This window comes from Physella acuta, unplaced genomic scaffold (assembly GCF_028476545.2).
Source record: "Physella acuta isolate Inbredline_101_S28 unplaced genomic scaffold, ASM2847654v3 ptg000511l, whole genome shotgun sequence".
NCBI lineage: Eukaryota > Metazoa > Mollusca > Gastropoda > Physidae > Physella > Physella acuta.
Genome location: NW_026732030.1, coordinates 244940 through 271417, shown reverse-complemented (window position 1 = coordinate 271417; position 26478 = coordinate 244940). Strand labels below are relative to the sequence as shown.

Below are 26478 nucleotides of genomic sequence, written 5' to 3'. Positions count from 1 at the left end.
GCCAGTGATATGTATATATATATATATATATATATATATATATATATATATATATATATATATATATATATATATATATATATATATATAAACACGCATAATTCATTAGAGATCACAATCAAAAGATCATAACTTATTCTCTCATCCTATGATTGATTCTATCTAATCTTTTAGATATTTAATTCACTAGATGTTTATGTACACTGATTCAAGTTTGTGATGTCTTTTATTCTATATTTTATAGGTGTATCTATAGACATAAGAGGTTAAAGTGTTAAAATTGTGGTTTGGTTGGGGCTCAGTTAAGGTGAGATACAGCTGACAATAACTCTTGGTAGGCTACTCTACAATGGGATATCTGAACATCTCTCTCTCTCTTTCTCTCTCACACATATTTACACATGTACATATACACACATGCAAACTTAATGTAGACAATTACATTTCTTTTTTTTAAATAATTACCGTTAGCAAACACAGATTGTGTATTAAGAGAACTAGCATACTTTTGTTCTTTTATTTGCAAAACAAAAGCATATTTTCAATAAATTTGTCAAACATATTTTGGTTTGAAAATATTTTCAATCTTTTGCTAAAAAAATTATGTTTAAATTTATATTTATATTGAAAAGAAAATTATTTATAATGTATTTACATAACTTAAGTAAAAAACTTAATGATGACAAATAAATAAGAAAAAAGCAAATATAAGGCCCTAGCTGGCTGTTTCTTCAAATATTTCATAACTCATGTCGCCACACTATCAAATGGTAATGGTGTTTTAAAATTTCACCGTTTAAAATTTCAAATGTAGCCAGTTATTTCTTAGTATTGCTGTGCTAAGAAAACTAAACTACTTTATTTTAAAACAAAAAAAAATTAAAAATAAAATAGGTTGAAATAAAATCACTTTCTAGTAAATTTATTTCATTTTAAATGTAGCCTATGGCCCTGCAAATGCTTTCTAACTTGAAAAACAAAATGCTAATTGCGCTATTGTATTACTTTATAAATGTATAGATGTCTAGGCTAACTTTTAAAATATAATTGTCACCTAATTAAACTTTGAAACTGATTATATACTAAGCCCATACATTTAGTTTATGTGTTACAATAAAACCAAGATGTTTTGTTGAATAGTAAATTTGAACCAAACAAAATTAAAACCATGAAAATAAATTATGAAACAACATAATTTATTTTGCATTCAGATAATATGATGAATTTCAATTGAACAATGACTAAAAATCAAAAAGATAATATTAATACAAAATACAATGAGGTAATTCAAAACTTAAATGCTCTAAAAAAATAACAATCATTTAAGGTATAATTACTTTTGGTTTGTCTGTTCTTTTGTATGTTTGTTCAAGCAATTAAAAAAAATTGCCATAAATTAACAACAAAAATTAACATTAAATGGAAACATAAAAATTAATCACACACATTTTTAAAATTAAAAACAATTGGTACAAACATGAATAGAAATCTGAAACATAGACAAATTAACATTTGTTGAAAATCTAAAAAGAAAATAAGTAAAACTGTCTGCATCATTTTGGTCATGTATAGTTTATTTATAATATATATTTCAACCAAGAATTTAAATCAACTTCAAAAAATATTTTAAGTAGATGCAACCGTTTGAAACATAATGGGAACCATACTCACTGAGGCGAAATTCTTCAATATCATAGAAAGTTTGTCATATATGGTTGATGAATATACATTTAAAACATTAATGTGGTTGTTACACTACCTTTTTATTTACAAATTTTTACCATTTGAATTTTTAAAGAGCACATAAAAATTGGTACAAATTTATGAAGTATATAAAATATTTGGTTAAATAATTGTGTCCACTTCAATTTTTTATTTGTTTTCAGATTGATATAAGAAACTGCTACATAACAGTTTACAAATCAATTTATTTTTTTCTGAATGATGCACTAGCTTCATCACACATATATGACAATGGAGGGGATTCAGAAGCTGGAATATAAATAATAGATAATTATGCATGCAGCTCAAACAACACTTGATACACTGAAATGGAACACATTTTTATTTAGATTAAATTAGAAATCTGTGGTTTGAATAAAAGTAATTGTTTATTGTGATACTAGATGGCACACTTAAATAATAACTCCTTCATTTTAGTTTTTAAAATGATACAAAATTAATTAGTAAATAACTCAATGAATAATATTTATTACTAAATTGCACGTATTAAAAAAGTATGTCTAATATTTTAAATTAAAGATGAGTCAAGTGAATGCTGCTACAGTGCTAGTTTTTAAAATGGGTTTAAAATTATTTTTATGAATTAATACATTAAGTGAATGCTCCTTTTTGAGAAGAGCGAATGTTATACACTAAAGATGTGGGTATAGAGTGCAGACATCCATGCAGTCCTACATCTCGTGCTCTAATAAATCCTACATGTACTGTTGCACAGAGTTAGTTTTTAGAAAAGAAAGTAAAAAGTAAACAAACATGAAGAAACAGATGCTAAAGAAAAAAAATCTATGTAGTACCATGTCTATGGGCTGAGGTTTACAAAGTAAGAACATGACAGGCCTATAGGCTAGGTTTACAACACTAAAAAAAATGCTCAAATAATAAACTATTTAAAAAGTTATTAAAAAGCATGGTAAGTTTAATAGTGCTTGCACACATTTTATTTACATAATTAACTTGTTTAAAAATATGTATTTCTAATTCAAAGTGAAATGTTACTTAAAAATGTATTAAGAGAATCTTTCAGTAGGTAAAAAATAAATAAAACATCCAAGTTACATAATAAAGTAAGGAGTATGAAAAGCATAGAATAGATTTCTGTTATAAAATCTGACAGAGAACAAAAAGGAACAGTTCAATTAGTAAAACATGTAAATGTAGGATATTACAGTAACAAACTACAAAAACACAGCAGACATCAGCAATACATTGATCATGGTAACAGAAAAATTGTGTATATTAATTATTATTTAAATTGTCATCATCATTTGAGCTGAAGTTAGTTTAGGAAGGAAAAATATAGTTAGCAGTGAGGTATCACAGAAAAGATACATGGGTTGATGAGATTGTGGGTGATAACATGGGTCTCATAATGCTGCAGAACTTAAAACAGCCATTAGTTGTCAATTATTTTCTAGAGCATTCAGGGATGAAAAAGATTTTGAAGTCTGGTTAAAAACAACAACCAAAATCTCTAGAGAACAAACTAACAATGGATATGTTGAGCTTGAGAGTAAAAATGTTTTTTTAAATTGAAGATTTATACAATGTGGAATGAAATGTACAATGTGACACTGTTTGAGGCTAGCCACTAAATTCAATTATGTACAGACATTGTGCTTACATATGGCTGATCAAATTTAATGCAAGATGTTGCTAAACACTAAAGTATGATGGATATTTTAATTTCTTCTCAGACACATGAGCTCTACAGAAAGCAGACTAATCCACCTAGGATAAGGACATAGATGCTCTACAACCATCTTTTTATTGCATAAAATTTTTTGTTGCAATTCATAGAAGTGAGCGGGGAAAAATGATTCCATTTTAAAATCTATAAATCTAATATCACATAAGCTGTAGTAAACAATAAGTGAATAATTTTATAAATTGTCTCAACTAATCAAAAGTTCTCATATCTTCTAATGACGCACCCGGTGGCATGCTTTCAAGAAAATAAGTTTGCATATCGCCTTTGCCTTTCACTTGGACCGACCCACGATATGAAAGCTTGTAGTTCTGGGCTAATAATAATCTGAACAGTTCTGTTGTCACCTGGTGATGAAATAAAAAAATTTTAAATACACTTTTGGTTTTAATGAGTACCTGACACAAGTCTGTAGGACATACTTGTATTCACTAATGAGTACCTGACACAAGTCTGTAGGACATACTTGTATTCACTAATGAGTACCTGACACAAGTCTGTAGGACATACTTGTATTCACTAATGAGTACCTGACACAAGTCTGTAGGACATACTTGTATTCACTAATGAGTACCTGACACAAGTCTGTAGGACATACTTGTATTCACTAATGAGTACCTGACACAAGTCTGTAGGACATACTTGTATTCACTAATGAGTACCTGACACAAGTCTGTAGGACATACTTGTATTCACTAATGGGTACCTGACTTAGGTCTGTAGGGCATAACTGTGTTTATACAGTTGTTGGCCTAAATGTGGTTCCAAATAAAATCAACACCACAAACATGGAGCTTACAGAACCAATAACTCATCCTCATCTGCTCCATAAACTATTAGATCATAAGGGGTAATTGATTTTACTTACTTATTTAAATTGTTTATCCAATGCTTAAAACAGAATCAAACACTTTAAGAAAATATAAGTTAGTTTCTGATTATTTGTATTAATAAGTAACATTCTGCGCTAGTGTGGAAGGGGGCTCTGATTTTCTGAGACAATATGCTACATTAAGGGGCGGGGGAAGAATTGGGACATGACAGACACTTTGTATTTCTTAAAATACATTTTCATTTTCTATAAAACCTAGTTATTTTTTATTGGAAGAAAAAAAATACTGAGCTAATATTGCTTTAATAATTTCATAAAAATATATAACATCTATAAATGTTACATGCATTGTTGGTAGCTTGCAAATTATTTGTCTTCTGGAAAATATTTGCTCATCTATAAAAGTCTGTTTGTCCAATCAACTGACCTGTATTTTGTTTGGAACACCTGTACTGTCCATTCGACTGGCCACATTGACTGTGTTTCCCCAAATGTCATAATGTGGTTTTTTAACACCAATGACCCCAGCAACTACAGGACCAATATTTATACCTGCCATAAAGTCAAGATAACTCATGAAATCATGAAAGGATTTTTGTTTTACTACACTTTATTATCTTTTACCTGCCATGTTGTCAAGTTAACTTTGTCATCTTTTCACCAATTTATAAATATTGTAATTATTAGATTTATAAGCATTTAATAATGAAAGAAAAATTAATTTTAGTAATACCTAAAATAAAATAAAATGAAATAAAATACATGTAAATGTAAAATTAACAATGGATTGTAAACAAAGACAAAATATGAAAACAAAATTGGACTAAAATAAGCATTATTTATATTTAGCAAAACTATTTTTCAAGGAATTCTATTTTTACATCATGTGTTCTTCTAATTTATTGTATTTTCCTGATGAATACACTTTTAATATTATTATTAGTTAAAGATACTTGAAGGTTTACTTTTAAATGGCAATAATTACTGACATATTTCTCTGGAAGAGCAAGACAGCTAATAAGGTTTGGGTTGTAAAATCATACCCTTTGCTTTGGGTTTTAGTTAGGCATAGGTTTATGATTACTCTCTTTAAAATGTAAATCTGATTAACTAAGAAACAAAGAATGTGCAAAAGGAAACAAAAAGACATTTTCAAATGAGCACCAACCTATTCTCATGACAAAGTTATTGAATGAGTTTTCATTAATGTACTGCATCTGGTTCTGCAGGGCAAAAGTGTAGTCAGCCAGGGCTGTCACGTGAGACAAGTCAGAGAAGTTGGTTCTGCTCGTCAAGCCTGAAGCACACATGTACGTCTGACCCACCGTTTTTATTTTTTCTACACAAAAAAATCTCTTATGCGTTAACAACTGAAAATAAATTAAAACAAAACCAAGTCAATCACATTTGAAAAAATAGTAAAATTGATAAAATCTAGTGTGAAAAAAATTGTAAAATTTTTAAAATTTAGTTTGAAAAAATAGTAAAATATTGATAGTGTGAGAAAATAGTAAAATTGATAAAATTTAGTGTGAAAAAAATTGTAAAATTTTTAAAATTTAGTTTGAAAAAATAGTAAAATATTGATAGTGTGAGAAAATAGTAAAATTGATAAAATTTAGTGTGAAAAATAGTAAAATTGATAAAATTTAGTTTGAAAAATAGTACTATTTTAATTGCTTTTACTTTTGCCAAAACATATAAGCATTGAGTTCAAATATATCAGAATGTTTTCACACTATTAAAAATGACAATTGAAGTTAAACTCCTAAAATCTAATGTATTGGTAAAAATTTTAAAATGAATGAGTTTCTATGTTTATATGAAAAGGAAGTTTACTGTCAATTAAATTGTTTGGGTGATTTAATCAAGGTTTACATGTTTCAAAGTGTAGATGTTTGCATGAGATACTCACAGTATCAAAGTCTGCTATAATTTCATTAAGCAGTCTGAGACACTCTACACCTTCATTATTAGACTCTAGCTCCATGTAAAACTCTGAGAAATTGACAATTGAGGCAAACATCACACCAACGTTGTTTATATCCTCATAGTACAAGTTCTGAAAAAGGACAGTTTTACTAGTGGTTGATACAGCTTTCTCTTAAGTATCTGATTTTAGCAGATACTATTCCACAAATGAATACAGTTAAGTAGAATACATCGGCCTATATTTAATAAATACTATTTATCCATAAGCCATATCTACAATTATTTTTCACTATAACACCTCCATACCGTTTCATCTTTCATTTGAAGAAAATGTTTGGCCACATGTAAAGGGAGGATATTTGATAAGAGTTTCAGATTGTACTCTCTAAGGTTCTCTCCCTCTTCTTTTTCTTCTTGAGCCTGAAAATTTGAATCCAAATATTACAAGTAATTTTCTAACACGATTTCTGGAAGTCTTACATTTGAAATAAAATACATTTTTGATAAAACCTAGGAGGAGTATTTTTTTTTCATTTGAAAATGCAAATAATTAGTTACACATTAATTAAGATTGACATCAAACTTAGCTTACTGCTTCAAATCATTAATACTAATAATACATTTACAAAAAGCATCTTCAATATTTAAATTAAACCTAAAAATATCAGTATTTTTACCTAATTATCATAGCGACTGATGTTTAATTTTAATTGATGTCCTATCCTTTAAAAATGTAAATGTTATATGGTTGTTTAAACTACAAAATAAATTCAAATTTTGAGAAAAAACACAAAATCCTTTATACTAACAAGCTTTTGCAATTAAAAAAAAAAAATCTTTATACTTAAAAACCGTTATATTCTTTCTTTAGATATAGTCCTAAAGTATCATTGGTTGCTAAAATGTGATATAGATTTTATGAGATACCAATGCTTTAACTGTTATGTCTAAAGTAAGGTAAATGTCATATTTTTAGTGCATTTAAAAGCTTGTTATTATGTTTTTTTTAATGTTTTATTTCTTCTATTATTATCTAAGAACAAAAATTATAATAGTAAAAACATTTAGTTCCATATTTATTCTCTCAGTTAGTTCATTCCTAAATTAGTTGACACTCCACATGAGTAAATATTTAAGCCATTAAACTTGATCAGTAGCTTATGTAAACTATTCTTCTTGGCTCTCAGATTTGTAAACAAGGTTTAATATCAATTTTTTCCACGTGGTTACCCATTACTTATTGAATACAGTAATCTGTAAAACTGTTTGATATGGCCTATTTAAAATATAATTAGTCTGATGTTGAGATATTCTTGATTAGTTATCAGGGAAACCCTTATCTGTACATTTTGACACCCCCCCCCCCCCCCCCCCCCCCCCATGGGTCAAATTTGAGTTACAAGATTTACCCACAAAGAGGTCCACACACCAAAAGGCATTGTGACCTAAGAAACAGCTAGTAAAAATGTTACATTGTGATTTTTTATTGTAAAACTTGTGCAATGACATGCAGTGTGTTCTTAAAATCTAGACTAATTTATTTAGGTACTAATTTTATTATTCTCATTTTAGGAATTAGGTATTAGAAAAATTTAGAAGCAAACGTAATTTAGCTAGTTTAAGTTATTTCAAGCAATTTTGAGGTAAAGTTAGTTGGTTTGTACAGCTTGTCTATAAAACTTCATCTGTGGCAGCACTTTTGTGGGAAACTAGTTTAGCGCAATAAATGAAGAAATTAAAGCATATAAAAATTAGTAGAATAACTCTGGTGTAAGCATTCAGGTAGGGTTTGATGGTGGTGGTGAGTGGGGGTGGGGGGGGGGGGAGTCTAAGGGGGTGTTGCAGAACACTACACAATTATTTGGAGGGTGTTATGGCTTCAACTGGTTTTTATTCAGACACAAATTAACTAGCTTAAATGGTTTTACTTAACGGAATTATTTCACATTTTTAAATTTGCAATTTATTGGTTTAAATTTTATCAGTAAAAAAAAAAAAACTTAATAATTAAGCCTATAGGCTTCCAATATGGCAAATCTTTCTTTTCAAATTTTAACAGCTAGAGGATAAAATAGATTAATATTTTGTTATTGCATTCTCAGTCAAAGGAAATATAAAAATAAAGGTGTAACTTTTACTATCACTCCATCCTGTCAAACTGAAAATTCTGCTTGCAGTTTTTTGTTGCCTGCACAAAGATGAAACAATGTTGGTGCATGTAATAGTTTTTAAATCTGCTCACAAAGATGTAAAATAATATCGTTTCTTTACACTTCTCAGTTGAGTAGCCTACCTTTGCATTACACACAGAATTTGGTCAATCTTAGAAAGATATGAAACAATATCTTTTGTAAATACTTCTAAGTTGATAAGCCTATCTTAACATTACATCCAGCAGGACAAAACATTTAGCATTTTTTGAGGACACCACGTGGTCAGTTTATCACTTAACCGGCAATGAATGAAATACTAGCCTGAATTTTCCAGATAAAATCTAAGCGTGTTGTCGATTCCACTTGCTGGGCATGTAAGAACAATATCAATGTGATCATGATGATAATCACTATGGCCTCCCAGCGTAGTGGAACCCATCCTCCGTCAGCAAAAGGTTCCATGCTAAAAAAAAGTAGTGATGTATTGATGTATTTGATGTATATGAAATAATTAAAATGAAATGAAGCCCAGAAGATGTTAAAATAATACTTTTAAAAATTTATTTCTGGAAGTTTGAGCATTTAGTTGATCTTGCACTAAGTTGAAAAATTAAAAACCTAACTATAAAAATTAAAAACCTAACATTGCTATAAAAAATTAAAAACCTAACATTTCTATAAAAAAAATAAAAACCTAACATTTCTATAAAAAAATTAAAAACCTAACATTTCTATAAAAAAAAAATTAAAAACCTAACATTTCTATAAAAAATTAAAAACCTAACATTTGTATAAAAAATTAAAAACCTAACATTTGTATAAAAAATTAAAAACCTAACTTTTCTATAAAAAATTAAAAACCTAACATTTGTATAAAAAATTAAAAACCTAACATTTGTATAAAAAAGAAAAAACCTAACATTTCTATAAAAAATTAAAAACCTAACATTTGTATAAAAAAAAGAAAAAACCAACTCATGGTCTGTGAGGAGGAGGTAATCTCTGTTTGTGAAGAGGAGAGGGTAAAAGGATTCCATGAGCACCATGTAGAGACTTCCAATAAGAGCTGAGAGCACCAACTTGATTAGACTGGAAGCTTCCAGAAATACGGAAGTACTCAGCATGGCTATCACTACAGAATACAGGTAGCGCTGCAAGCACAAATAAGTATTGTGTTACACTGGTATTTTACACAACACAATACACAAACAAATAGTGGGCCTTCTAGCTCCATGTCAGCTCACACAGAACACCAATCAGAGTTCAATATAAAGGGAAACCATGGCAACAACAACATGGCAAAAGATGGTGGTGGTGGAATTGGAAGATTATGGAGTACATAGGTTGTGTAATGCTTGCTTCAACAATTAGAATGTGGTTGAAAATATGAGGCATCTGAAAAAAAATCTCAAAGTGCAAGTAAAAGTTTCCTTTAAATTCTTTAGGGCCACTGTAGAGTCCTATTCTCTCCCTAATTTAGACAAGAGGTTCAGTGACCTACACAATGTTTTGGTAGTTGTGAATGTGACAGTACATTTGTAGAAGGGTAAATTGCACCAGAGTTTAGTTTGTAAACACATTTCTAGGAACACACACACCAAACACACTGACAAACCAAGATACTTTGGGGTGAAACAACAACAGAAATAAATCACATCATTTTAGAGAAAAAAAATTGCTCTATGTCTTCATTAAAATCAGTTTCTTGGCAATGTTTTGTGTTTAAAAGAAAGAATATGTAAGCCAACTGTGACAAGCTATTCACCCAAGCATTGAAGACGGGAGATGGTAAAAAAATAAAAATAAAATAATTGTTATATCCCATTGGTTTATGCCCTTGATTAACCCAATACATGGCTCCATGTTGCCTCAGGAGATACCAAGGGTACACACCAGGGCATTAGATAAAGAGATCAGAGTTGCTGCTGCATCCTGATCCTTCTCTTTACATTGGCCAGTTTAGTGCAAAGGAATGCTCAGCAATAGCTTTGGTACCAGCTTCTGTTACAGATGTAAAAAAGAAACCAAAGTTGGTATTCTATTGCCCAAGGGGCTCCACTCTTTAAAAGTTTTCTCTGCTAGATGGGTTATTGTCCCCAGCTATTGAGCTGCCAGGTGGTTTGAACTTGGGACTTTAAGGGTTAGCAACAGCACAGCAGCTTACAATATAAGAGTATCACACAATGTTAACACAATATAACAGAATGTTAAACCACCCATTATCCATACAAAGTTAATATTAGGTGTAGGACCTCTAATAAAAAGACTCTTATGACTTTTGTTCAACTCTATGTCTAGTAGCTTGCTTTATTTTAGATTTCCTCTTACCAAAACTTAGCAACATTATATCATGCATATTTTATATTTCTTCTTTCATTTTGGGACAAAATATAGTTTAACTACACTCAAAGTTACACATTTAACTCTTTGCCTAGACAAATGATGTAATTCTGTAGAATGACTACACATTATACACAATGCCTAGTATGTAATAAAGAAAAAACATTATTCACAATTTTTGTCTATTGCCTGAAAATGATATACTGATCCTAAAGAATGTTTGGGTTTTGTAATTGCAGGTAAAACACAACCAAGCTTGTACTTGTAGGTAACAAAACCTAGCTTGTAATTGTAGGTAACACACAACCTAGCTTGTAATTGTAGGTAACACACAACCTAGCTTGTAATTGTAGGTAATTTATCAGCACCACTGCTGGCTCTGGTAAAATCGATCAAATTTAGTTCAAGAATGTTTTTTTTTTAAATCACCAGCAACATAACTATAATTTAGACTTATGTGGTCAAGGATTATAAAAAAATAAAAGCTAAGATTTACATGTCAGCGCTGGGCTGGTTACCTCAGGAAAAAATGTAGTCTCACCATCAGGGTTGCAAATAGTTGTCTTGGAGGCTCTTGTGATGTTGGCTAGACGGACAGTGTAAAGGGAAAAGTTTCCATAGTGGTCCTTTAGGCACGACTTCAGGTCAGGCTGTTCTACAAATAGCTGTTAAGGGAAGTTAGCACAATGTTAAATCATAACAAACATCAATGAGGGAATACAAAAATACTCTAAAGCAACTCCAACAATTAAACTATCTCAACCAGAAAAATATTTTCAACTTTAATTTACATTTTAAAAACTTAATAATCAAGCAGTACAATTAAAAGAAAATGCTTACCATAGGAAATATACCAGCTAAGAATTTACACAATATAGACAATGCTGCTAGACTTTGACTAACATTACGCCTTCCAAGAAAATTATGAAAAAACTTTCTTATAACCAATGGAAAACACTGAAAAGTTAAAAAACAAATCATAATTGAAAAGTTGGCCAAATTAGATCCTGTACAAAATATTAAAATCTAATATTTTAAAAAACAATTTCATTACTTACAACCAATTATTTAGTGTTTATAAACCTTTTTTTTTAAAGAGAAAATAACAAATACTTACAGGCATCATTTCCACAAGGACAAGAATAAATAATAAAAAATCAAAGAGAACAAACACAAGTTCAGCACTCAAGTAATTTTTTTGTCTGTGGGAAGAAAAAAAACAACATAAAACTGACCACAAAAACTAATGACTGCCAATTGTATTTAGCCAAGTTTTAAAAGTTGGCATAAGTTATTTTCTCATTTACATACATAATAATAATAAGAACTTGTTTGCTATGGTGATTTAAGAGCTGTTGGGTAATTATGGCCTAATTTATACTTAAAGAATGCACTAAAATATAACTGAAAGTATAGGATGTGCCTTGGGGAGGGAACTAAGTCCCTCCTGAAAAAGTGGATTAAAAATAGGCAAGACTTTTGGATCATTGTAGTTTTCTATTATATTTAGGCCTATAACTATTCTGTTCAAAATGGGAGAGACATGTAGAATTATTCCCCCCCCCCCCGATAAATAAATAAAAGGCTAGATCTGCTTATGCACATAACAATAAACAGAAAATTTAAATTAAAAAATAAAAGAATTGATGAAATGTATGCTTACAAGCATATTTATGTGCTTACAAGCATAATTAATTTTTAACTTAGTAAGGAGTACAACTTTAATGTTATAATGAAATAGTTAACTTTTGACAAATGAAAACTAAACAAAGAGCCAAACTGGACTGAACACACAAAATCTTCTCAGTATTTACTTCTTTGTGAGTCTATGCTCCAAAAAACTTGGCAACCTGTCAATCATTGATTCAGATATAATAGGAAAATGTATCAAGTGCCTAATTTGTAGATAGGCTACACTTAATTTATTTTACTCAACAAAAAAACTTGATGAGATCACTTTAAAACTAAGTGCTCTGTTATAGGAAAAATGAATAAAGATGAATGAAATATTTGGACTATTTTGTAGGAATCCCCATTTTAGAAATAACAACAAAAAACCATAACAAAAAAATGTCTTTTAGTAAATCAATGTGTCCAGATACACCATCTGTTTGATCACAGTTTGTTAATTTAAAATTGTTTAGACAATAATTAAACTAAAAAAACAATTATCTTTAACCATTTTGGCAAATTCAGTTGAAGCCTTATTTGGCAGACTGGTTCATCAATGTGATGCTGCACCATTCAGGCTAGACTTACACGTCAGATAGGAGAATGTGTGAGGTGACAATGAGCAGGACAATAATGAGCTGACACAGGACATGGTCGGAGAACATCTTGTCTGGTTTTTTAGAAAACTGAAAGATAAAAACCAGAAAAAGTTAGACAGTCATGGATATTTCAATCATTTACAATTTTTCTACACTCATTTTTACATTTATGTTTTATGTGCTGTTTAAAAATATTTTGTTGTCAAGTCTGTTTTACTTTGCCTATAGATATGTCACAAACAAAAAGCAAAAAAATCAATAAAAAAATAATAGAATAGCAGTTTTTATAATCAAAAGTACAATATATTAACCAACACAAACAACATGTTTACCAGTTGTAGGCTTATAATTTCTATGCTTTCACAACTCTGTATAAGGTCTTTGTTATGTAGTAATGTTTATTTGAATTACTTTAATTTTGAATTTCCTTATTGTGTTGGGTGGAGTGGGTGGGGTTGGGGACGACTGTTAGCTTATGTGAGATCCATCTTTAGAAAGATTAGCTAAAAGTCTTCGTTGAAAGAAATAAGCATATTCCGTTTTCAACTCTTGAATTTATAAATCTACAAGAACTTCTTTGTTAATTGCACTAGTTCTAAGAGAAGGAAGTTAAGGAAATGTCCGAGGCCACCATGCACTCTTTGCACCCCAAAATATTTCTCCAGCTGCCATTTATTAAACATCCCAGGGGTGGGGTGGGGATGGATGAGTTGCCGAGCTAAAATTCACACTGTTCAAAAAATGTCTGTCCATCTCACAGACAGGAAGAGCATGTCAATTAAAGCCTTGATAAGTTGGGGATGGCTGGGTGGGTGGGGGTGGGGGTGGGGGGGGGGGGGGGGGTGGGGGAATGGGACAGGACCAAAAAAATGATTAAACTCTTGTTTTCGAGAGATGGCAATTTAATTAAATTAAAATAATAAAAACCCAGACTCATTTGTTTAAAAAGAAATACATTTAACCAACCAGTAGCTGGTTTAAAATTGATTTTCATGTGACCCAAGTATGAAGCTGCATGAAATTGCCAATAAAGTCTCAAGTGACTCACTTTTTCTTCAATTGACGCTTTGCGGAATGTCATGAAAAGGCCTTTGACATGATCTGCTCTCAACCTGTCAACACTCCTGGCATCTATAGCTCTACTCAGGTACTCATTCACTTCATCCTCTATACCTTTATGGTCGTTGCTGAAAAATTGACATTTTCTTGTATACAGGAATCAATAAGAAAAAAATATAGTGCGGATTGTGGATTATTCATGTTATACTCATGATGAGGGCAGGAGAGTCATGTCACTCAACAGGACGGTCATGAGACTCAGTGAGTCATGAAATATGATTGATGAAAAAAAACAAGAGAGCCACAAGACAGGAGAGAGTTAAGATGACTTACACAACATTTCCTTTTTCCTCAATTCCCATTAACTTCATAGCTCCACTTGTTACATGTTCCCGGACATTATCAAATGCCTGCAAGTTGGGAAAATTTTAAGCTACTATAGCTCAACTCTAACAACACAATAACAATCATAAGTGTCAAACTTGTTTAGAAATAAACAAGATATTAGTGTGTAACTATCTGACCAAGTACCTTCAAAAAACTAGATATTAGTGATCTATATCTGATCTATAACCTTCAAGTAACTAGATGCTACTGCATCTGATCACCTATCACCAAGTGATACTTACTTTGTATCTACGTGTGTCTGTTTTAATAAGGAACGTCTGTATATTGAGGTTCTTAATATAAGAATCTCGAGTGCCACCTTTCCCTGGAACCACATCGTAGTCACCATTCAGGTATTCCTTTGTGGCTGCACTTATATGAACATGTCTGGGAAAAATGAATGTTAAATCAAAACTCTAAACATATCAGTGTAGGAGATTCAATTGTGTTTATCTTGTGTCAATGTAGGAGATTCAGATATGTTTATCTTGTGTCAGTGAAGGAGATTCAAATATGTTTATCTTGTGTCAGTGAAGGAGATTCAGATATGTTTATCTTGTGTCAGTGTAGGAGATTCAGATATGTTTATCTTGTGTCAGTGTAGGAGATTCAGATATGTTTATCTTGTGTCAGTGTATCTGAAGCAACAAGTCATGGCAGTCAAGGTGAATTCACTGTGTGAAACGGTAAATTTCACCTGGTTATTCAGTTCTATCTTTACAATTACTATATTCTGTAACATTTGTCTACTTATGGTGTGAAGTACCTAGCAACAAACCTACACTTCAACAACATCACCTAACTTTAATACAAACAAATGGCATCAGCTGACTTACCCAGGTAACCCTCCACTCTCCATGTGATTGGCCAGTGTGACGTCATTAGACCAGACGTCATACTGCCATTTGTACAAGCCCAGGACACCACAGTGGACACGTCCAGAGTGGATGCCGACCCTCATATTTACATTGACACCAGTCAAGTCACGCACCAATCTATGGGCACAAGAATCATCAATAGCAACAAACCTATATTAGTATATACACACAAACACACACATACATAATTATGAAGATTTAATATTACACCTTCATCAGAGAATATTGTTTACCACTGCTTAACAAGGTCTTGGATGTATGAGTTTACATCAACTACAGAGCTGTTACAAAGATGGGTTTCTATTGTCTATGTATAAAGGGCTACAATGTGGAAGAAGTTAATTACTTCTCAAATTCTACTTACATTTATTTTAAAAAAGTTTATAGACTAACTAAATAATGAGCTAAAATGCCAAATGCCCAATTGGATCACAACACTAGATCTCATTAAGCCAAGATCTCATTAATGAAATCAGTGGCATAGCGAGGTCGGGTGTCACCCGGTGCGGCACTTAATGGTGTCACCCCCCCCCCCCCCCCAGAGGCGTAGCGACCCTTCCCGGGGACAAACTTTCAAATTTTCGATTTGCACCTCCCTCAAACTTTTGATTTGCACCCCCCCCCCCTCAAGTTTTCGATTTGCACCACCTCCCCCTCGAACTTTCGATTTGCACCCCCCTCAAGTTTTTCTCTATATATTTTGCTATTTTTTCCTTGGTGTCATTCCCCTAAATGGTGTCGCCCGGTGCGGTCCACACCCCCGCCCCCCCCCTCGCTACGCCCCTGAATGAAATTATATGTAACAGAAATTAATTAAAAGTAACTTTTACAAAAAAAAATAGAAAAAAAAAACGTTTGGAGCAATGGGAAATAACTTCATTAAAACTAGTTTAGCTCCCCCTGGATAAGCTACTGGTATTACATATCATTTCTGTTACATTTAAACAATGTTTAATTAAATTTGCTGTGTATTCAGTTGATTTTCCTTACACTGTTGTTGAATACACTTTATTTTCTAGCTAAGTATAAGAATAGTGTTGCATTGAACTTCCATAAACTGCCAAGATAACTCAAGTTGTATTGACGACAATCTTATAATAGTTCCATTCGTTATTTCAAGATATCTGAGAACAAGTTGTATTGACCACAATCTTATAAGCTGCTGAGTTCCATTCGTTATTTCTAGATATCTGAGACTATTGACCACAATCTTATAAGCTGCTGTAGTTCCATTCGTTATTTCAAGATATCTAAGACTATATACCACAATCTTATAAGCTGCTGTAGTTCCATTCGTTATTTCAAGATATCTTAGACTATTGACCACTATCTTATAAGCTGCTGTAGTTCCATTCGTTTTTCTAGATATCTGAGACTATATACCACCATCTTATAAGCTGCTGTAGTTCCATTCGTTATTTCAAGCTATCTGAGACTATATACCACAATCTTATAAGCTGCTGTAGTTCCATTCGTTATTTCAAGAAATCTGAGACTACTGACCACAATCTTATAAGCTGCTGTAGTTCCATTCGTTATTTCTAGATATCTGAGACTACTGACCACAATCTTATAAGCTGCTGTAGTTCCATTCGTTATTTCTAGATATCTGAGACTATATATCACAATCTTATAAGCTGCTGTAGTTCCATTCGTTATTTCAAGATATCTGAGACTATTGACCACAATCTTATAAGCTGCTGTAGTTCCATTTGTTATTTCAAGAAATCTGAGACTATATACCACAATCTTATAAGCTGCTGTAGTTCCATTCGTTATTTCTAGATATCTGAGACTATATATCACAATCTTATAAACTGCTGTAGTTCCATTCGTTATTTCAAGATATCTTAGACTATTGACCACAATCTTATAAGCTGCTGTAGTTCCATTCGTTATTTCTAGATATCTGAGACTATTGAGCACAATCTTATAAGCTGCTGTAGTTCCATTCGTTATTTCTAGATATCTTAGACTATTGACCACAATCTTATAAGCTGCTGTAGTTCCATTCGTTATTTCAAGATATCTGAGACTACTGACCACAATCTTATAAGCTGCTGTAGTTCCATTCGTTATTTCTAGATATCTGAGACTATATATCACAATCTTATAAGCTGCTGTAGTTCCATTCGTTATTTCAAGATATCTGAGACTATTGACCACAATCTTATAAGCTGCTGTAGTTCCATTTGTTATTTCAAGAAATCTGAGACTATATACCACAATCTTATAAGCTGCTGTAGTTCCATTCGTTATTTCTAGATATCTGAGACTATATATCACAATCTTATAAACTGCTGTAGTTCCATTCGTTATTTCAAGATATCTTAGACTATTGACCACAATCTTATAAGCTGCTGTAGTTCCATTCGTTATTTCAAGATATCTGAGACTATTGAGCACAATCTTATAAGCTGCTGTAGTTCCATTCGTTATTTCTAGATATCTGAGACTATTGACCACAATCTTATAAGCTGCTGTAGTTCCATTCGTTATTTCAAGATATCTGAGACTACTGACCACAATCTTATAAGCTGCTGTAGTTCCATTCGTTATTTCTAGATATCTGAGACTATATATCACAATCTTATAAGCTGCTGTAGTTCCATTCGTTATTTCAAGATATCTGAGACTATTGACCACAATCTTATAAGCTGCTGTAGTTCCATTTGTTATTTCAAGAAATCTGAGACTATATACCACAATCTTATAAGCTGCTGTAGTTCCATTCGTTATTTCTAGATATCTGAGACTATATATCACAATCTTATAAACTGCTGTAGTTCCATTCGTTATTTCAAGATATCTTAGACTATTGACCACAATCTTATAAGCTGCTGTAGTTCCATTCGTTATTTCAAGATATCTGAGACTATTGAGCACAATCTTATAAGCTGCTGTAGTTCCATTCGTTATTTCTAGATATCTGAGACTATTGACCACAATCTTATAAGCTGCTGTAGTTCTTATCGTTATTTCTAGATATCTGAGACCATTGACCACAATCTTATAAGCTGCTGTAGTTCCATTTGTTATTTCTAGATATCTGAGACTATATACCACAATCTTATAAGCTGCTGTAGTTCCATTCGTTATTTCTAGATATCTGAGACTATATACCACAATCTTATAAGCTGCTGTAGTTCCATTCGTTATTTCAGGATATCTGAGACCATTGACCACAATCTTATAAGCTGCTGTAGTTCCATTCGTTATTTCTAGATATCTGAGACTATTGAGCACAATCTTATAAGCTGCTGTAGTTCCATTCGTTATTTCTAGATATCTTAGACTATTGACCACAATCTTATAAGCTGCTGTAGTTCCATTTGTTATTTCTAGATATCTGAGACTATTGACCACAATCTTATAAGCTGCTGTAGTTCCATTCGTTATTTCAAGATATCTGAGACTACTGACCACAATCTTATAAGCTGCTGTAGTTCCATTCGTTATTTCTAGATATCTGAGACTATATACCACAATCTTATAAGCTGCTGTAGTTCCATTCGTTATTTCAGGATATCTGAGACCATTGACCACAATCTTATAAGCTGCTGTAGTTCCATTCGTTATTTCTAGATATCTGAGACTACTGACCACAATCTTATAAGCTGCTGTAGTTCCATTCGTTATTTCTAGATATCTGAGACTATTGACCACAATCTTATAAGCTGCTGTAGTTCCATTCGTTATTTCAAGATATCTGAGACTACTGACCACAATCTTATAAGCTGCTGTAGTTCCATTCGTTATTTCAAGATATCTGAGACTACTGACCACAATCTTATAAGCTGCTGTAGTTCCATTCGTTATTTCAGGATATCTGAGACCATTGACCACAATCTTATAAGCTGCTGTAGTTCCATTCGTTATTTCAGGATATCTGAGACCATTGACCACAATCTTATAAGCTGCTGTAGTTCCATTCGTTATTTCAGGATATCTGAGACCATTGACCACAATCTTATAAGCTGCTGTAGTTCCATTCGTTATTTCAAGATATCTGAGACTGAGTTGAAGCGATCAATACACCCGCGGTGTTATATCACGGTAAAAAGTTAATAACTCATGACTACGATCAGATCACGTGACAAATTATCGTCAAAAGACAAATCGAACAAATAACACCCGAGTCAGCGTTTTCTCCGAGAGGGACAGAAAAAAAAAACAACAAGTTTCTACTAGAGATTTGAAAGCCTTTATCCACTAACGAGGTCACATAAAAAATGTACCAAAGACTTCCGACCTTCATAAAAAAATTGTAACAAAATCCAAACAATGGTCATTTCAAGTTCAATTAAAAACAAGTTGGTGCTCACAAGTTTGTTACGTAATACATGTAGCCAATGGATACAATTTAAACACCGGTAGCTACTATTGAATCATTCTGACAGCAACTCTCGTAAACAAACCCCAAGAGATAGTTGTACAAATAGGAGAGAAACAGCTGCAGGACAAAAAAAAAAAAACCAAAGTGTTCACCCCGCAGTTTGTTACCAAAGACAAATGGAAATATTTTGGGTACTCTAATAAGATGGGAAGAAAACTGACAGCAGCTCATTCCACAATAGCGACAACGGAGGGGGGGGGGGGGGGGGTAACGTTAATCATGGTGGCTATATGTTTTAATTATAGGCCCGGCCGTTGATAGCGTAGGATGCTTGTATTTTTCCACGGCTTGTGTGTCATTGATCAGGGGAAGGAATTCTTGTCAGCTGGAGGAGCTGCACCCAGCAGGTCAACACGAGAGAGATAACTTGGAGTTCTCTCCCTTGCGAGTCTGGTCCACCATTTTTTGTTGAGAAGGCGTGTCAAGGCTGGGAGTGCCGGACTGTGAACTAATGCGGCCATATGATGGATCATCAGGCCGGCTGTCGTGGTGGCCACGGAAATTATCCGGCAAGATGATCCTTGGTGTTGGATGCTCCGGCACGGGGGCTCTAATTAATGAGTTGATTGAGACAAAGCGAGGGCCAGGAATAGAAGGAGATCAGGTTTCTTTACGCTACACGGAAGGCGCTTCACCTGTTGGGGGAGATCCACGAGACAGTCATGTAGTTGGACAAGTAGGGAGCGTGCCAAGTGACATGCACACCGCGGAACCATCTGCATGTAGTTGGGCAAGTAGGGAGCGTGCCAAGTGACATGCACACCGCGGAACCATCTGCATGTAGTTGGGCAAGTAGGGAGCGTGCCAAGTGACATGCACACCGTGGAACCATCTGCATGTAGTTGGGCAAGTAGGGAGCGTGCCAAGTGACATGCACACAGTGGAACCATCTGCATGTAGTTGGGCAAGTAAGGAGCGTGCCAAGTGACATGCACACCGTGGAACCATCTGCATGTAGTTGGACAAGTAGGGAGCGTGCCAAGTGACATGCACACCGTGGAACCATCTGCATGTAGTTGGACAAGTAGGGAGCGTGCCAAGTGACATGCACACCGTGGAACCATCTGCATGTAGTTGGGCAAGTAGGGAGCGTGCCAAGTGACATGCACACAGTGGAACCATCTGCATGTAGTTGGACAAGTAGGGAGCGTGCCAAGTGACATGCACACAGTGGAACCATCTGCATGTAGTTGGGCAAGTAGGGAGCGTGCCAAGCGACATGCACACCGTGGAACCATCTGCATGTAGTTGGACAAGTAGGGAGCGTGCCGAGCGACATGCACACCGTGGAACCATCTGCATGTCCTTTACCACTTGCGTACAGAAATATCTATTTTACCGTGTCATGTATTTTACACGTCAAGAGAAATATGTGAGGAGTGAAATCATTCTCCCGTTTAGGCTACACAGATGGAGGCCATGACCGGTGAAGTGCAAGCAATGTTTGACAAAGTAGCCACTGGTTGGCCAGGAGGTGGAGGGGGGGGGGGGGAGGGGGGCAGACAGTGCCATAATTACACTGATACCAGATCTTATAAACTTGAGTTCAAAGTTTAAAGGTAGACAAGACGAACACTATACAAGGAGCAAATAATGTAATAAATGTCAGCTTTTATCCTCACGGAGAGGAGTATAAAAAGCTCAACTAGCGTCAATGCTATCGATGACCTAAGTAAAAAGCCTAATTACCACGCTGCCTGTGTTACCAATCATCTTAAAAAAAAAACCCAATCACCACTATGTCCATGTTACCACTAAGATTTACCCTAAAGAGAAAACCCAATTACCGTTGTGTCCATGTTACCACTAAGATTTACCCTAAAGAGAAAACCCAATTACCATTGTGTCCATGTTACCACTAAGATTTACCCTAAAGAGAAAACCCAATTACCATTGCGTCCATGTTACCACTAAGTTTTACCCTAAAGAGAAAACCCAATTACCATTGTGGCCATGTTACCACTTACCCTAAAGAGAAAACCCAATTACCATTGTGTCCATGTTACCACTAAGATTTACCCTAAAGAGAAAACCCAATTACCATTGCGTCCATGTTACCACTAAGTTTTACCCTAAAGAGAAAACCCAATTACCATTGTGGCCATGTTACCACTTACCCTAAAGAGAAAACCCAATTACCACTATGTCCATGTTACCACTAAGTTTTACCCTAAAGAGAAAACCCAATTACCATTGTGTCCATGGTACCACTAAGTTTTACCCTAAAGAGAAAACCCAATCACCATTGTGTCCATGTTACCACTAAGTTTTACCCTAAAGAGAAAACCCAATTACCATTGTGTCCATGTTACCACTAAGTTTTACCCTAAAAAGAAAACCCAATCACCATTGTGTCCATGTTACCATCTACCCTAAAGAGAAAACCCAATCACCATTGTGTCCATGTTACCATCTACCCTAAAGAGAAAACCCAATCACCATTGTGTCCATGTTACCATCTACCCTAAAGAGAAAACCCAATTACCACTGTGTCCATGTTACCATCTACCCTAAAAAGAAAACCCAATTACCATTGTGTCCATGTTACCACTAAGTTTTACCCTAAAAAAGAAAACCCAATTACCATTGTGTCCATGTTACCACTAAGTTTTACCCTAAAAAGAAAACCCAATTACCATTGTGTCCATGTTACCCCTGACCTTACAGAGAAACACGAGGGAGAGAGAAATAAATAAATCAGAAACGGGACTGGATGGGTGGATGAAACCAGTGGAGCGTGCTAATGCCGGCCACTGTCTTATTGATCAAAAAGAATTTTCAATCCTCCAGTTCCCACTGGCCAACACGTCTTGAACTAACAGCCAAAAAATAGTTCAGGCTCCAACAAGTGGTACTGGGGTACAGGAAACGCTGAATGGTTTCAAAATTGTATTTTAGACGAGAAGAGAAAAAAATCTGGTCACCGATGTTGTTTTAAGGGGATTGGAATGCGGGTCGCCTCCATTGGTGAGGCAATCAATAGGCGAACCTTGAGAGCTGGACTCGAGTTGAGACTAGGTCCATCATGAGACGTGGTCCATCATAACCTTGGTACAATTACTGGACAAGTTCTCACACTTTTACTTGTCATGGCAAAATGCTCATCTGACGTAATGTGGAACATAAACGTACACATGTTTCGTTCAATCAACTTAGTTTAGTTTCAAATGAAAACTTGAGTAACTCCCAATATTATCACCTTTTTTGTGCATTGATCCTGCCAATTCAAGCAGTTTTTGTCCTACCTAAAACTTTCCAAACAGAACGGAACTTAAACGAGGGCAAACATGTTGTGTACTGTGTTAATTTATTTTTAATGGAACATTTTAAATTGGCCTTGATCTGTTCGAGAAATTAAATACGGGAACCACGTGATCTCAAAGAGTGTCATAAAACGCTCGTTGTTCGAATATCGATTGTGTCGGTGGTGTCCTCAAGCGTTCAGAACATCAAATGACAGTCTGTCAATGGGCCACTCAAGTCACGGTTTGGCCTTGTAAAGTTACGGTTTGATCTGGTGAAGTCACAGTAATTTCCTACTAATATAAAGGTGTATGACAAAAAAATAAGTGTAAAGCTAGGTGTATTATAACGAAAACATCGCAAGCCACTAAATTAATACCGACAATTTTGGCTGAATCTGATTCTCTATTAAGTACACTGTTAATTTTCGTTTTGCTGTTTAATAAAGTGATTAACTTTACTTTTGAAAATTACGTCGAAAATGTAAAATGCCGACCTCTCAACACACATCATTACTTAAGTCCGACCCCATTAGTAGTATGACGTCAGTTATAGAGCTTCCCCCCCCCCCCCCCCCGCCCCCCCGCCCCTCACATTGAACCAAAAAAAATGTCTGCGTGAAGAAAAAGGAACTTACGCAATAGCTTCCACCATGTCCAGTCCCATCTCTACGGCGCAGTGCGCATGGTCACGTCGTGGTTCCGGCATGCCACTGACGCAGTAGTAGCAGTCGCCCAGCAGTTTGATGCGCAGGCAGTGGTTCTGGGTGGCCAGTGTGTCGAAGCGGGCGTACAGCTCGTTCAGGAGCTGGACCAGCTCTTGGGCCGTACAGGTAGACGACAGAGCCGTGAAGCCGCAGATGTCGGCGAATAGGATGCTGGGGAATAGATGGACAACAGTTGAGATATGATGGGGAGTAGATGGACAACAGTTGAGATATGATGGGGAGTAGATAGACAACAGTTGAACTATGCTGGGGAGTAGATGGACAACAGTTGAAATATGCTGGGGAGTAGATGGACAACAGTTGAGATATGCTGGGGAGTAGATGGACAACAGTTGAAATATGCTGGGGAGTAGATGGACAACAGTTGAAATATGATGGGGAGTAGATGGACAACAGTTGAGATATGCTGGGGAGTAGATGGACAACAGTTGAATATGATAGGGAGTAGATGGACAACAGTTGAGATATGTTGGGGAATAGATGGACAACAGTTGAGATATGCTGGGGAGTAGATGGACAACAGTTGAGATATGCTGGGGAGTAGATGGACAATAGTTGAGATATGATGGGGAGTAGATGGACAACAGTTGAAATATGCTGGGGAGTAGATGGACAACAGTTGAGATATGCTGGGGAGTAGATGGACAACAGTTGAAATATGCTGGGGAATAGAAGGACAACAGTTGAATATGATGGGGAGTAGATGGACAAAATTTGAGATATGCTGGGGAGTAGATGGACAATAGTTGAGATATTCTGGGGAGTAGATGGACAATAGTTGAAATATGTTTGGGGAGTAGATGGACAACAGTTGAGATATGTTGGGGAATAGATGGACAATAGTTGAGATATGCTGGGGAGTAGATGGACAACAGTTGAATATGATGGGGAGTAGATGGACAACAGTTGAGATATGCTGGGGAGTAGATGGACAACAGTTGAGATATGCTGGGGAGTAGATGGACAACAGTTGAAATATGCTGGGGAATATATGGACAACAGTTGAATATGATGGGGAGTAGATGGACAAAAGTTGAGATATGCTGGGGAGTAGATGGACAATAGTTGAGATATTCTGGGGAGTAGATGGACAATAGTTGAAATATGCTGGGGAGTAGATGGACAACAGTTGAGATAATATGCTGGGGAGTAGATGGACAACAGTTGAAATGTGCTGGGGAATAGATGAACAACAGTTGAATATGATGGGGAGTAGATGGACAACAGTTGAGATATGATGGGGAGTAGATGGACAACAGTTGAGATATGATGCTGGGGAGTAGATGGACAACAGTTGAGATATTCTGGGGAATAGATGGACAACAGTTGAATATGCTGGGGAGTAGATGGACAACAGTTGAGATATTCTGGGGAGTAGATGGACAACAGTTGAATATGATGGGGAGTAGATGGACAAAAGTTGAGATAATATGCTGGGGAGTAGATGGACAACAATTGAAATGTGCTGGGGAATAGATGAACAACAGTTGAATATGATGGGGAGTAGATGGACAACAGTTGAGATAATATGCTGGGGAGTAGATGGACAACAATTGAAATGTGCTGGGGAATAGATGAACAACAGTTGAATATGATGGGGAGTAGATGGACAACAGTTGAGATATTCTGGGGAGTAGATGGACAATAGTTGAAATATTCTGGGGAATAGATGGACAACAGTTGAATATGATGGGGAGTAGATGGACAAAAGTTGAGATATGCTGGGGAGTAGATGGACAATAGTTGAGATATTCTGGGGAGTAGATGGACAATAGTTGAAATATGTTTGGGGAGTAGATGGTTAATAGTTGAAATATGCTGGGGAGTAGATGGACAACAGTTGAGATAATATGCTGGGGAGTAGATGGACAACAATTGAAATGTGCTGGGGAATAGATGAACAACAGTTGAATATGATGGGGAGTAGATGGACAACAGTTGAGATATTCTGGGGAGTAGATGGACAATAGTTGAAATATTCTGGGGAATAGATGGACAACAGTTGAATATGATGGGGAGTAGATGGACAAAAGTTGAGATATGCTGGGGAGTAGATGGACAATAGTTGAGATATTCTGGGGAGTAGATGGACAATAGTTGAAATATGTTTGGGGAGTAGATGGTTAATAGTTGAAATATGCTGGGGAGTAGATGGACAACAGTTGAGATAATATGCTGGGGAGTAGATGGACAACAATTGAAATGTGCTGGGGAATAGATGAACAACAGTTGAATATGATGGGGAGTAGATGGACAACAGTTGAGATATGATGGGGAGTAGATGGACAACAGTTGAGATATGCTGGGGAGTAGATGGACAACAGTTGAGATATTCTGGGGAATAGATGGACAACAGTTGAATATGCTGGGGAGTAGATGGACAACAGTTGAGATATTCTGGGGAGTAGATGGACAATAGTTGAAATATTCTGGGGAATAGATGGACAACAGTTGAATATGATGGGGAGTAGATGGACAACAGTTGAGATATGTTGGGGAATAGATGGACAATAGTTGAGATATGCTGGGGAGTAGATGGACAACAGTTGAGATATGTTGGGGATTAGATGGACAACAGTTGAGATATGCTGGGGAGTAGATGGACAATAGTTGAGATATGCTGGGGAGTAGATGGACAACAGTTGAGATATGTTGTAGACAACAGTTGAAATATGCTTGGGAATAAATGCACAATAGTAGAAATATGATGGGGAATAGCTAACTAAAAACTTAAATTAGAAGAGAAAAAAAAACAACTTTTAAACGCCTATTAAGCCCTATTAGATGGTTATACATAATTGTATATGAAACCT

At 34.8% G+C, this 26478-nt stretch overlaps 1 protein-coding gene across 3 annotated transcripts in view; it reads right to left on the bottom strand.

Annotated features, from left to right (window-relative positions):
* Nucleotides 1-1475: 1475 nt before the first annotated feature.
* The window catches only part of LOC131944852 (adenylate cyclase type 5), a 167181-nt gene continuing 142178 nt past the window's right edge, over nt 1476-26478 (bottom strand). For 2 of the 3 annotated variants that reach the window (XM_059305706.1, XM_059305707.1), the window contains exons 5-22: nt 23576-23815; nt 15258-15416; nt 14664-14808; nt 14368-14444; nt 14024-14162; nt 12965-13062; nt 12520-12555; nt 11823-11907; nt 11546-11662; nt 11224-11370; nt 9341-9516; nt 8687-8828; nt 6519-6632; nt 6196-6342; nt 5449-5650; nt 4708-4832; nt 3675-3795; nt 1476-1992 (exon numbers count right to left, since the gene is read on the bottom strand). In XM_059305706.1, the coding sequence (XP_059161689.1) occupies nt 1928-1992; nt 3675-3795; nt 4708-4832; nt 5449-5650; nt 6196-6342; nt 6519-6632; nt 8687-8828; nt 9341-9516; nt 11224-11370; nt 11546-11662; nt 11823-11907; nt 12520-12555; nt 12965-13062; nt 14024-14162; nt 14368-14444; nt 14664-14808; nt 15258-15416; nt 23576-23815 (2335 nt within the window). In that variant the 3' untranslated portion in view covers nt 1476-1927. The remainder of the gene's footprint in view (nt 1993-3674; nt 3796-4707; nt 4833-5448; nt 5651-6195; nt 6343-6518; nt 6633-8686; nt 8829-9340; nt 9517-11223; nt 11371-11545; nt 11663-11822; nt 11908-12519; nt 12556-12964; nt 13063-14023; nt 14163-14367; nt 14445-14663; nt 14809-15257; nt 15417-23575; nt 23816-26478) is intronic. The other variant, XM_059305708.1, reaches the window with a different exon arrangement.